This window comes from Medicago sativa, chromosome 8 (assembly GCF_051527215.1).
Source record: "Medicago sativa cultivar Bolivia chromosome 8, Bolivia_mono, whole genome shotgun sequence".
NCBI lineage: Eukaryota > Viridiplantae > Streptophyta > Magnoliopsida > Fabales > Fabaceae > Medicago > Medicago sativa.
The window spans coordinates 25,545,779-25,559,902 of record NC_140756.1 but is presented as its reverse complement, the minus strand read 5'-3'; the positions used below and the strand labels follow the sequence as shown (position 1 = coordinate 25,559,902).

The following is a 14,124-nucleotide window of genomic DNA, read 5'->3' as shown; positions in this document are numbered from 1 at the left end:
TGGAAGTGTCAGGAGTAACTTTCATAAAATAAATCAAGTAAGAAGTGAATCTAATTTTTCTATCTTCTCACAATATTAACTTCAAATGTATCTTAAATTTCTCATATATGCAGTACATTTGAACTTTTTTTTTTTGTTAACTAGAGTATGCTTTTTAAACTTGGTCTCCCCGGTCCATTGTTTAATTTCTGGCTCCACCCCTGTCCTTAATTATAGGAATCAATTTCCTCTCTTTCATTTTTCCTATAAAATTTTATCATTCCTTGACACTTATCATCTTTTACAATGAGAATGATGATTAATGAAAGTTTTTTTTTTTTTTTTTTTTTATGAAAGGTTTTTTTCTTAGTTACTTTTAAAATTTTGTCAATTTTGTGGGATCTTACGATCCTTGTTACGATCCTACGATCTACGTTTTTTCTATACCCTAATGATCTATAGTGGTATCCCGATTTTGACAACCATGGAAGCACCAATTTTTTATGATTAACAAAACCAGTAGCTCACAACAACAGAAACAACAAGCATGGTGCATAGAAGAATGATGAAATAAAAACTCATTTTATTGGTGAAATTACTCAGAAACAACAAGTACACTAAAGAGATCTTATGATAAAGTAGCCAAAAGGCTCAATGGAATTTAGTGAGAAATACTAAAGAAGAGTAGTGAGGGAGAAATAAGTCAGAATCCAATCATTGCCTAATCCTTCTTCTTCTTCCTTCTCCCTTTTTTTTCCTTAGACAGAACGAAACCTGTCAACATTGTGTTGGCTATCTTCGGCCTTCTACTCATCCTCCTCTCCTGAGTGTTTTGATCCACTACCATATGAAAATGAAAAATTTGTCAATTATTACATTCCTTAACCCAAATTTGAAGTTGCAAATGAATGTTTCTTTTATAAGTTTTGGCAATGTGAAAAGTCTCGTCTTGAAAAAATCAAGATGTACACCAAAACAGAAGTTAGACAAGACATGACAAAAATTTCAAGCATCCATTAAGAACAGTGATAGAAAGTCATATTAAATTTTAAGAACAAGCACACATGACATTCTGTTTGTAAAAATTCATCCCAAAAACAGTGAAATAAGTATATATGAAAATAAATCCACTGGAAACAGGATGGTTTATCTTTTACCTGCTGCATCAGTTCCCAACTCAGTAAAGACAGCGGCATCCTTCTTCGGAACAGATTCCTCGTCTTTTTCCGCATCACCACTTTTGCCTGTGCTGGATGATTTAGAATCATCATCTGAAGCTGAAAGAAACACAAATTGAATCAATTGTTTTGTTGACTTCAATTAAGAACAAAAACAATTGATGCATGCCACCAAGATTTCAAAAAATGATCCGCTGCCGCGACCAGAGTCGCAGCATCAAGGTTTTTGATGTCTCTACGATTATGATTGAATCTGCATTAGCTGTGTTTGGCCGTTGTTGTCCACAATATTAAAGATTGCAACGTGACCGTCACCGCAACTACGGTTTAAACCCTTGTGTGCCACTATCTTAAATGTTCCACCATTCCTTTTTACTTGTCGCTTTTGATTTAAAAAATGTGCACATTTATTTGTCGTTTTCAAAGTTCATTGTGACATTAATAACTGTTGTTTTGTCAATAACATGCTTGACTATTTAGTGTATAGAGAAATATGTGGAATCAGATAACAACCGACAATTTAAGGGTGCAATAAAAAAAGACAATTTCATTAAAAGTAACAGTTCATTGGGTTTTTTGGTACGTGTAAATAACCTTAAAACAACAACTATACAGGAATGGAGGGAGTATTGATTAGCTCATGCATAAGCCTACGGTCTACCCTCATAATTTTTTGCCAGTTTCGCAATTCGTAGACAAATATTATCCATTTTAAAAGTTCTGTTCAGAAATTTACCCTGATCAGCAGCTAACGAACCCGAGCTTGATTGGCATGGCCTCCCAGGAAGTGACAAGGCAGCTGATGTCTTCCTGGGACTGGAAACAGTGGGAGTTCTTATTTTAGTTGATATCAACAACTGCAAATAGAAAGAAACATAAGATTGATGTTCCGGGTTGTCAATGATAGCTTAGCTCAAAATCATATATAAACAGTAGAAACTTTCAGGAGGGTAGCATGTGTAGGGAACAAATCTTCACAAAGGGAATTTAGAAACCTATATGGCAATCATCTCCACAAGATGAAAAACAATAAGTATCTAATATACTTATATAAAGTAAGGTATTGCAGACTCCAACTGAAAAAATTAAACTCGAAGTAGAAAACGTAGTTGTCATATTTGCTACATTGGTCACTATCGAGAGAGGGACACACAAAAAAGAGGAATAACATAACTAAATTATGGAGATCTAAAGTCCCAAGAATTTGTCGCACTCTTCATCTCCAGCAGTACAGTGTCAATAACCACATTGAAACTTAATAAAGGAGTCAACAAAACCATTTGATACTTCCATGAAACACATTTAAAATATTACATGTCCAAAATGCAAGAAACTTTCACATTCAGTTTATGTGATGATTCAGGAAAAATGAAATTCAACTCACCGGTCCGTAGGGTCCAACTCGCTTTTTCTTGGCATAGTTTACATACCGTATGAGCCTGCGATATGTGTTGTAGTACTGCTCGGTATCTGGACAAAAGTAAGACTGCAGCAGAGAAATACAACACAGTCAAGTGATAGACATTCATACCAAAAAATAAAGAAACATGAATACTAATATTAATTTGCTCTCTATGTCAGAGATATAAAGTAGAACTGCCGCAAATATTTCCACTACGATAATTCAACAAGAGGCTAATTAAAAATGCTATTTGAAAGAATGATAAGAGAAAACAACAGCAAGCAAACCATAGTGGATGAAAATTCAACAAAGTTATTTAGTTTCTTGACATCCGAATACAGAAAAGTTCAGCTAAGAGCAGAACATCAAAGATAAGCAACAGACACAACCATATCCCATAAACAATGTAAAAGCAAAGAAACGCCATATAAAAAGTTCTTCCATCCAATGCCGTTTGTGAATTATCAACAAAGAGTACACACTGATTCCAAAAATATCATGTTTATCCTAAAACAAAATGAAGCAAGTTTGCAGTAATTTTTGGATCATTGGATGTAGTTTCAAAAATATCGTTACTCATCTGAGATTGGAAGACACAAGATCAAGAAAGTTTAATGTGTGAATGTATCAGTATCTAGTATTATGGATTATAGGAATAATGGATGCTATTAAGTAGGCACGTAGAAATAAATGGAAATTTTATTTCCATGATGAGACTAATAAATAGTAATTCAAAATACACATTTTCATGTCTGCTGATGTGTATAATTTCAAAACATTATCTCAATTACAATGACTTTCCATACACTACATTTGTTTCTTGAGCAACTTTCACATTTTCTAACAAGGCTATTTCGAATCTTGAATACATCTAATATTTTCATACACTTTTTATGTCACACATGTTTTCAACACTGGAACCTATGCGACACTCTTAAGACATGTGCCAGACACTCCTCACCAGGTATCTGGAACACGCACCAAACATGGCTAGGACACTTAGTCGACGCTCAATGGCTTGACGCTTACAGAACACACAAATCTAATAATTTTAATAATGTCTAATTAAAATGACTTTAATTTGTATACACTGTTGTAAAATAGTGGTTTGTTCAAATTCCACAATGCAACTGTGCTATACTGCCGCTTTTTTACACCATTTTGTACTAAATACTGTATTATGGGACAATAGCAATTTGTTCAGATCCCGCTACCACAATAGCCACTGTATTTTTGGTGGTGACTATAGCCACTATTTAACATAGTGCACATTTTTTTAAAAATTCAAAATGGGAAAATTCTTTGCACCGACCACACTAATCTTTATGCGTTAGGTATTGTCAATTGAAACGAGGTGATCAGATTTTCCAGCATTTAATTAGCAGACATGACATTTACTAGCCAATTCGAAAAGAAAAACAATATCAGCAGCATAATCTTAAATTCATAAAATGAAATAAACTGAAACAACCATGTAAAAGATAATTATAGGCATGATCAATATCAATAAATTTCAAAATCTTGAATGGCATTACTAGAATTCGATAATTTCACCCAAACATAAACAGAAAATCTAAAGTAGATTTTTTGTACCGTTTTAATCGAGCCATCTTTCTGAACTTCAGAATTAACAGCCCATCCTGTCGGAATTTCTTTTCCCACAGGTGGACTTTCTTCTCCCTCAGATGGACTTTCGTCTCCATTAGGTTGACTTCTTTTTCTCTTAGGTGCCATGTAATCAACAGATTTTTCCCCCGAAATAAAACTTTGAAAGGTCTCTTCCGCCTCAACTTTGTTTGAAATGTTTTTTAGGTTTGTGAGAAGGAGATGAAAGGGAAAGGGGAACGGATGCAAATAAAAAGGTGCCTCCTACTCCTCCAAAGTCACGTGTTCCCATTTTCTCACGTGCCAGAGTAAACAATCGAATCATGGTCGTGCGTTACATTTTCCTTAACATTTATGGATTACGGTCGAGATTCATTGTACTAAACAAAATATTTATCATTATTCGGAAGGTTTATGAACGGATACCAATCAGGGCAATGCATAACCAAAATAGGCCATGTTACCATTTCTGTAAACAAATCGCTTACAATCCCACACAAAAAAGAAAAAGTAAGGGGCAGTGACTCTTGAAATCATTAATACTAATCGAAAGAAGTTGTAGCAATACAACAGTAAAAAAAAGAGTGGGAAAAATCTTAAATTTTAAGCACAGACAAATGAACCAAACATCGCCATGATTTCACCTATGATCCTTATCCATTGACTAAAAGAAAACAGTCAACAATAATGAAGGAGGAAATAGTCCAGGAAATCAAATGTCATGATTAAATATATTAAAATAACTATAACAATTTTTTTTCCCAAACAAAAACTGCTATTAAATGTTAAAAAGAAATTCTGCTAGAAATTAAATACTACAACGCTTCGTCACTTATCGTTTAAAAAACACAACACAATAATAAGCAATCAAAAAGGTTACCTCTGGAGAGACATGGACATGATCGTCATCTCATTTTCAATGTGATCACAACGTAGACGCCGTATAATCTCATTTAGTTGAACAAAATGTGATCACAACCTCTACAGAGACATGGACATGATCGTCATCTCATTTTCAATGTGACCATAATGTAGACACTATATAATCCACAATAACTCTTTAGACATTCTAGTAAACTTCTCTTACAATGCTACATGCTACAATGACAAAGGAAAATCAAAATCAAGTTACATCAAATGAGACTATCAAGATTCAAGGCAACACAAGAAACCATTTCATATTAACCTAAAACTAGGACGTTGTTAACAATCCATTCCTCCTGCATACATTTTGTTCAACCAAACAACAGTTTTGGCTAGTATTTAACAAATTGCGACAAAAAATCTAAAGAAACTGAATACATTTTACTTTTGGAATAAGTAGAGCATGATGAGTTATAGGCTTATAGCTTATTTTAGAGATATAATACACTCGAAGGCCAGCTAACAAATACTGATAATCTGAACTCTTCCCATTTCATGACAATTAGCAACTAATGAAACAGAGAATTCACCCTTAAAACATGAATTTGATTAACAATGAATTGAATGTGTAGAACACTTGGTGAAAAGGTTAATCACAATAGAAGATTCGACCCTAATTTTTGCTTATTATCCAAACGCAACAAGGAAATTTGAAACACAACAAGATGAATAAATACAATGAATATATCCAATTGTTAAAAGTAGTATATTACAACAAATGCACACATGCCAGTGGAAACAAACATTATTGGTCTTTTCCAAACATTGTTGTTGTCACAATGCAGACGCAAATGCACTAAGAACCAACAATTTGTGGGGGTTGACTCAACAATTTCAACTTCTTTGACCCTTAGCTCAAATCAGTGTGGTTTGGTTTGGTTTAACAGCTTGTTTAACATCCCCAGGGTATCAACTTTTTTTTAATGTGAATGTTAGTAATTAGTTGTTTGATTAGTTTTTACTCCTTTGTCCGACTTTCAACCCAATACCTCCAACTTCTTATCTCTTAGCTCAAACCAGTTGAGTTACCCAACCCCGGGTTGAGTATTGACTATGGATACCCCTACGCAGGCAATACATCAAGAGTTGCATACTGAGTAGGTTAGTACCCGTACGACATACCAAGTCAAGTTGTGAACCAGGTGATGATGGTTTGACCTAAGGGTTAAAGTAATTGAAGTAGTTAAAGTACCAGAATTCAAACTTGCAATGAATGAAAAAATACTAACATCACAATTAATTGACTAATATTTGCCTATTCAAAAAAAAAAAAAACTAAAATTTGTTGTTTTTTCATGTATTAGAGTTAGCATGTGTTTGGTTTAGCTTTTTGTCACAATTGTTATGCGTTTGGAGCTGTTTTTGTCATGAAAAACTAATATTCCTAGCTTCACAATAAACGTGGATTGCTACCGTGATTTTGGCTGAACGTGGAATTTCCACCGCCAAAGCAAACACGTCATTAGAGTAGTTATAATTAACTTGTTGACTCTGTCATTACAATGGGATTTATATTTGATACACCTATTTTTTTTTTATGATAGTATTTTTTCTCATGATATAATTTGAATTTGGACTTTTAACTCCTTAAAACCGTTAATCCCTACACCTATTTTCTTCTTGTAATAAAAATGCTACACAGTCCACCAGTCCTAGCTCAAATGATAAAAATACCGAAATTGCTATGCCGGACACTTTGTCGGGGTTCAAACCCCGGCCCCTCCACTATGTGAGTTTCGATGGTTATTTGTAATTTCGTCTTTCTACCAAAAAAAAATGTTAAACAAAAAATATAGTATATAATTTCCAGAAGAACTGCTTCTAATACGTTGTATTATGAACTGCTTGATTAAGTCATTTTAGCTAAAAGAAACAAAGAGATGAATAAATGAAACAAATAAACAAACATACTGTGCCGGATTGGTGGGTTGGCCATGAAAGGAAGGTGAGGCGGCGAAGCGGTGGTGAGAAATGTGGCAGGGAGAAAGAGACTGCCCCTCGTCGTGGTGGAACTTGGAAGTGTAGAGAGGATTCTGCGATCGTTTCATACATGTTCTGCTCTGTTCCAAGTTTAAGCTAAAGTTTTATTATTGTGCATGTCCATAAATCATTTTAAAAAAGAAAACAAAAACAAATTGCTCTCTTCGTTTCACGTGTATTAAAAAAATGTATAAATAACAAAACAAAACAAAAAATTTAAAATTAACAATTTTTTTTATAATTAATAATTTTAAGTTTTGTCAAAAAAAGATTTTTTTAATTTTTTTTAATTTTAATTTTAATTTTTTAGTTTTGTCAAAAAAAGATTTTTAGTTTTGTCAAAAATGTATAATTTTAATTTTTTTTAATTTTAAGTTTTGACAAAAAGAGTTTTTGTCAAAAAAAGATTTTTTATAAAGATTTTTTTTAGTCTCTATTTTTATTCATAGAGACTATTTCAAAGAACTAAAAATATCCAATTTTTTAAAAGTGTTTTCAAAATAAAAACTATTCTTAGAAACTATAATATTTTGGAAGACTAAAATCACCATTAAAATTTTAAAAAGACTAAATTTGAAAGTTCATGATTTTGTAGAGACTAAAAACATGGTTAAAAAGAAAATGTACCCAGAAACAGTGGCGTAATCCTACGAAAATGTAAAAAAAAAAGGTTAATTAAGTAAATGGTTTCTATAAATATTTAGAATTTTGGTTTTTGTCCCTATAAAATAAAATCACACTTTTTAGTCCTTGTGACATTTTTCTTAAGTATTTTAGGACCGAAAATGTTGACAGAAATTTTTTACAAAGACTAAAAATGATGATGGAAAAATTTATAAGGACCAAAAATGCAAACGGAAAATTTCATAGAGACTAAAAAATATGGTTTTATTTTATAAGGATTAAAAACAAAATTCTGAATAGAGACCGTTTACTTAATTAAAAAAAAAAAAAAGAATTCTGACACAAAACATTGACCATTACAATTACTACAACGTGAAAGCAATCGAAAGTAAACAAAAAGAAACAAGAACAAACAGAGATGAGCAAGAAGAAGATATTGATTGTGGGAGGCACAGGTTACTTGGGTCAACATCTATTACAATCCTATTCTTCCAATCAATCTCTGACAGTAGCATTCACATATCACTCTTCTCCTCTTCTTCAACCTTTGTTGGATGCATTTCCTCATTCTCAATCTTTCCATGTCGATTTGAAATCTGGCATTGGATTTGATGCCATTTCCAATGCTTTTGGCCAGGTTCTTTTTTAACATTTCTAACTTACAATTCAATCTGGCTTGATCTGATTCATTACAAATTGTAATTTGTAATATGTGTTACTAATTTATACTTTGTTTAGAGTGGGTTATTTCAGTTTATTTTACTGAATAAACACTTTTGAAACTGTTTTTGAGAGCTTATAGAAACTGATTATGATATGTTCATAAGGCGTTTTTAACTTATTTTCATAAGCTGGAGCCAGGATAGCTTATGAAAATAAATTATAGCTTATATGAAATTTTTAGAGATATTTTATACAGAATCACTTATATGATAAGAGATTATACTATAAGCACTTAATTAAATTGTTTATCCAAACATGTTAGTGTTTGTATATAGTATGGATGAGTGTTTAGAATATTTTTGTAAGATAAATTGAAGTCATATATATGTTAGTATGTTTGAGATAAAATTTAGCCTAAATTTTTAACCAAGATTTTTTTTTAATTAAACCAATGTTTTGAAGGTATATTTTTCTTTGATATTGATATTAAAATAAAATCAGTGCAGTTAACTTTGTAAAAAAATATATTTTTATTTCTTAAATTTGTGTTAGTTTTACCTTTTTTATCTGTGATTACAGCCCAAAAAAAAGAGAAATCGCCCACCGTGGGGCTCGAACCCACGACCACAAGGTTAAGAGCCTTGCGCTCTACCAACTGAGCTAGACAGGCTTGTTGTGTTTGTATTACTTGTTAATGATAATAAAAGAGACTAATAAAGTGACCAATTGTCTTGCATTTTTAGAAAGAATGAAAATGTCAAAAAACTATTTTCATTATTTCCAAAAATGCATATCACTCTTAGCTAGCTTTATATCTTCTCCTCGTTGCAATGACTCACTTCAAAAGTCTCTCATCTTCTTATTAACAATTTAAAATAAACATGTCTTCTTATTTACTAGTTAAAAATGCACACATTTTATTTTGCCTTCACCCTATACATGCACTAACCACTAACTCTTACACACATGAATGAATATATTTGATTTCAGTTACATGACTAGTTTTAGGACATTTTTGATAACCATGCCTTTTCTTGATTGACATTGAGGCTCTGTGGTTTCCTCCATTCACAGCCCTTACTTTAATTGATCCTTAAAGTTGAAGTTAATTAAAAAAAAAATCAAACGCCACATGTTTTTGAAGTTACAGGATTCGTTTTTAAATAACAAAAAGGTTGTCATCTCTTTTCCTCTCAACTTGATAGTTATTAATCACTCATTATTCTTGCTATACCAGTATGAATATGGATCACGCATGTGTCTGTGGGATACGCAAACACATGGATCTCACAGAAATAAAGAGATAAAACATGTTTGGTTTGGTCTTCTATGTAACAAATTTTCAAACATCTATAAGTTGAATAGATGCCAGTTGCTTACAAATAACAGTTTAAGCTTTTAATATCGGATTGCCAATTGTCTGTTTGTTTGTTAATGGCAGCCTGATGTGGTTGTCAATTGTGCTGCCATCTCGGTGCCTCGTGCTTGTGAAATCGATCCTGATACTGCACATGCTATTAATGTGCCGTCATCCCTCGTAAAATGGCTGCAAAGCTTTAAACAGAACAATACTCTTCTCATTCATCTCTCCACAGATCAAGGTAAACCAATCTTATTGCAATCAATATATTGCATTGTTATCCATACCATGTTCCTTTGCACTTTGATAGCTAAATTGCAATTTATGTTTCTTCTCATTAGTTTACGAAGGGGAGAAGTCCTTTTACAAGGAAGAAGATGTTCCTATTCCAGTAAATGTTTATGGAAAAACTAAAGTGGCAGCAGAGAAGTTCATTTCAGAAAACTTCCCAAACTTTGCAATTTTGAGAAGCAGTATCATCTATGGGCCACAAACTGTCTCACCAGTTCCAAAATCACTTCCTATTCAGGTGCATGTGCAGTATATGGAATTATACTTTATTTGAAAACTAATGCTTCCAGCATTTGGATCGATGAAACTTGAAATGTGAATGATGCTTGCAAAATCTGTTACTTAATGCATGATGAATTCTTAAAAGACGGTGGTAGTGCTTCGCTCACCATTTTTCAGTCTGCAATAAAAATAACTAAGAAAATATCTTATTATTGCAGTGGATAGACAGTGCCCTTTCTAAAAGAGAAAAAGCGGAGTTCTTTCACGACGAGTACCGTTGTCCAATTTTCGTTAAGGATCTTGTAACTATCATACTAGCTTTAACAAGCCAATGGTTATCAGGTACAAAACTTTTTGTGAAATAACTCGTATATATTGTTTAGACATGTGGTACGCTGCAGAAGAGTTTCTTAATGAAACTGATTTTCAGTTAGATCTTTTTTAAGGTCTGAAAATACGTTTATTGTAGATGGTCAATCCTTATCTATGAAAATTGTTTATATCTTAGAACACTTTTACAATTATGTATGGCATTTTCACTTTCTTGTGTTCTTTAAACTTGAGGCATCTGAAATTCGCCTTCATGATTTAATTTCTGATTCTTGTCACAGAGGGAAAGCAAATGCAACTGTTACTTAATGCTGGTGGACCTGATAGGGTATCGCGTGTGGAAATGGCTGAGGCTGTTGCAGAATTCAGAAAGTATAACACCTCATTAATCAAACCAGTCTCTGCTTCAATGGTACGTGTTAAGCTTCATTTATCACAAAAAATTTGTGATGTGGAATTCAAAGCTGTGTGTTTATCTTTTGATGTCAATTTGATCAGTTTGGTAACATGATATGATTTATCTTCTCGTCTTTGATTGTTCTTTATTGCAACACTTTTGAGTTTTCGTTATTGTTTTTCCAGGTTGACCGAGGTGTCAAGTCCCCAGCTGACATATCTATGGATATCACTAGATTGGTTCAAACTCTAAACATTAATCCTGTCTCATTTAAAGACGGTGTTAAATTAACGCTTACAACTGAAGCTCAGCAGTGAGGCAGAAACAAACTTGTCATATAAGGCTTCCTTGTTTAGCATTTGAGTGTTGTTGTTCACCATTAAAAATGAAATGTGCTCTCAATAGTTATTACTGCATTTAGATTGTTGTAAAATAAATCTATGTAAATTCTTGAAAAAACCAAGTCAAATCATTTTGTTGGATCTTCAGGTAGAGTTAGCAAATGCCAAGTAGTAAAATCATCAAGTTGGTTTGGATTACTTTATTTTGATGCTAAACTAAATTTAATCATAAGGTTATGTTGCAAAAGAATTCTTTCCTCATATAGGCAAATTTGGTCCAGAGAATATACTTTGTGGTCAAGATTAAATTGGAAGAAAATTTTCTGATAGTTTTTCATTTCATAAAAAGATAGGCCTATCCAATAATTTTGTGGCCAGGATTAGATTATGGAACTATGCTATCCATCCCTCTTTCTCTTCTCACTAATGTTTTTCAGCCAATTTTCTAAACAGTTAATTAAAAATGTCTTCCTTTGTTGCTCTTCATAGCCTTCATGGCTCTCTTCTTAGATCCAAATTCTTAGGCCAAGAGAATCTCACTCATCTTCATCCTCAAAGCAATAAAACTTCCATCATTCACAGCAAACCGACCTACAAAACCGTACAAACATGTGCCAAATTCGACTTGCTGCAGATCATGGGAGGCAGAGGACTCTGCAAAGGAGAAGAAGGTCTTCAAAAAGAGCTTAAAAGAGAAGTTGGTCTTGATGATCAGAATCAACCAACATCATCAGAAGCAAGTAACAAAGAACAAGAAGACTCAACAAGTAGCTCAACGAAATCCTTTGTAAGTGTTGCAGAAGAAGGGTTTGATAAAGAGTTGATGGGGTTAACTGGAGGGTTTCCTGGTGGTGAAAAGGGATTGAAAAAATTCATTGAAGAAAACCCTGTTCCAAAACCTGGTAGAGGTGACAAAAGCCTTAAACTTTCTTCGTCGGAGAAGGCAAAACCACCAGAACTTCCTATGTTACTTCCAGGAATGATTGCTATTGTGAAGAATCAAAATAACCCTTTTTACATGTACTGTGGTATTGTTCAAAGAATCACTGATGGTAAAGCAGGAGTACTGTTTGAAGGAGGGAATTGGGATAAGTTGATCACCTTTAGGCTTGAGGAACTTGAGAGAAGAGAAAAAGGTCCTCCTATGAAGAATCCTAAGTCTTGTGTTCTTGAACCATTTCTTGTAAAGAAATCATAGTTTTCCTCTCTTTGTTGTTATTGTGTAACAAAACATGTTCACTTTTGCATCATACTACATGTTTCTGACAATTGAATCTTAGTTGTGTATTTCATTTGCTGCTTTGATCTTTTATTTAGAAGTAAAAAAATTTAAGGTAAAAAGATATGTGCTGCTTTCAAAGTTATTGCAATAGAGTCAAATATTGTTTTATCAAGAAAAAAAAAAGAGTCAAATATTGTAATAATATGATCATTTTGAATGATTAATGATATAGTTATGTTTTTCACATTACCACGGTATACACGAATTAATTTTGATTTAAGATTGATAGATAGATTCCAGGATTAAGTTATTGAAAAAATAAATTTAGGATTAAACCTTAGACAAAATCTAATTATTCATTTATAATTATATGAAGCAAACATATTCAACAATAATGAGTTGAATCATCGTATTGGATTAAACAATAACTTTAATATATTCAAACACTTCTATGAAATTCAACGTCCTATTCAAAACGACCCAACAATGTTTTGAATCATCACATTGAACTAAATGCAGCTATAGCAATATCGTCCCCGTGACAGAGCATAGCTCGGTTGGCAGGAACAAACATTGTTATATATAGGAGTCGGAATTCGAACCCCAAACATTCCACTCATTTATCTTGAAAAAGGTAAATTATAGCAACTAAACTACTTGACAAAAAATAAATAAAATAAAATATTGTTCTTATCATTCTTTGAAAAAAATATTGTTCCGATCTGTGAAGGCCCAATACTTCAAAATGGATGACGTACCGTATCCCCTGCGTATCCTGCACTGATACCTGCCCGATACTTCCCGATACGTATCCGGAGAGTATCCAAATATTAAATTTTATTTTTTTAAAAAAATAATTATCCGATACTTCCCGATACATCCCGATACGCACAGATACTTGTGTTTTTTTTATATTATTTTGATTTCTGTTTTTTTTTAAAATAAGAATAAAAACATTATATTACTATAATATATACACATTTCATTTATCTTTCTTTGGTGCCAGTACGACCCACACCACACCACACCCACAAACAATTGCATCTTCCCCTTTCTAAAAAATTAGGGTTTCAACTTTTTCTTTCAAAGTGGTCGTCGTCCACTTTGGCCACCGTTGAACAGCTCAGCCATTTTCTTGTCAAGGAAAGAAGATGGATATAAGAAAGGACAATCAAGAATGTGGGACATTAGTAGAGATGCGCATGAACCGCTTGATGATGTTGGAATTAAGTTAGCAGAGTTGTCTTTGGATGAATCAGATTTGGAAGCTGATTTGTATCTTGATGATGAGAATGGAGGAGAGGAGATGTAAAAGTTAGTTACATGTTAGTGTTAACTCTTAGCACTGATGTGTTCTTTTTTGGATATAGTGCTTCTTTTTTGGATCGATATAGTATAGCACTAACAATGTTCCTTTTGGATATAGTGTAGCATTGATGTATAGCACTGATGGTGCTCTTTTTTGTATATATTGCGTATGTAATTGACTAATGACCACTCTCTTAATCGTCAATATTTTTTATATTTATGTTAATGTGCTACGAGCCTGGTTTCTTGTGTTTGTTAATATGTTTGCATATTAAAAAAATGGTTATAATTATATTGT

The 14,124-nt window shown here is 32.9% G+C and overlaps 3 protein-coding genes and 1 non-coding gene across 4 annotated transcripts; 2 read left to right on the top strand and 2 right to left on the bottom strand.

Moving 5' to 3' along the window:
• Positions 1-452: 452 nt before the first annotated feature.
• Positions 453-4,679, bottom strand: LOC146897892 (uncharacterized). Its single transcript, XM_085738510.1, has 5 exons — positions 4,153-4,679; positions 2,542-2,643; positions 1,894-2,014; positions 1,137-1,256; positions 453-819 (listed from the first exon to the last, which is right to left on the bottom strand). The coding sequence occupies exons 1-5, from the start codon at positions 4,291-4,293 to the stop codon at positions 701-703; spliced, it is 603 nt and encodes a 200-aa protein (XP_085594636.1). The 5' UTR covers positions 4,294-4,679; the 3' UTR covers positions 453-700.
• Positions 4,680-8,012: 3,333 nt separating this feature from the next.
• LOC146897889 (NAD(P)-binding Rossmann-fold superfamily protein) lies at positions 8,013-12,588 on the top strand. Its single transcript, XM_085738173.1, has 6 exons — positions 8,013-8,329; positions 9,797-9,956; positions 10,057-10,244; positions 10,447-10,570; positions 10,840-10,970; positions 11,141-12,588. The coding sequence occupies exons 1-6, from the start codon at positions 8,111-8,113 to the stop codon at positions 11,270-11,272; spliced, it is 954 nt and encodes a 317-aa protein (XP_085594299.1). The 5' UTR covers positions 8,013-8,110; the 3' UTR covers positions 11,273-12,588.
• On the bottom strand, positions 8,953-9,025 carry TRNAK-CUU (transfer RNA lysine (anticodon CUU)). Its single transcript has one exon. It is a non-coding gene; the product is annotated as a tRNA-Lys (tRNA).
• NDHS (NAD(P)H-quinone oxidoreductase subunit S) lies at positions 11,251-12,588 on the top strand. Its single transcript, XM_085738175.1, has one exon. The coding sequence runs from the start codon at positions 11,760-11,762 to the stop codon at positions 12,492-12,494; it is 735 nt and encodes a 244-aa protein (XP_085594301.1). The 5' UTR covers positions 11,251-11,759; the 3' UTR covers positions 12,495-12,588.
• Positions 12,589-14,124: the final 1,536 nt, after the last annotated feature.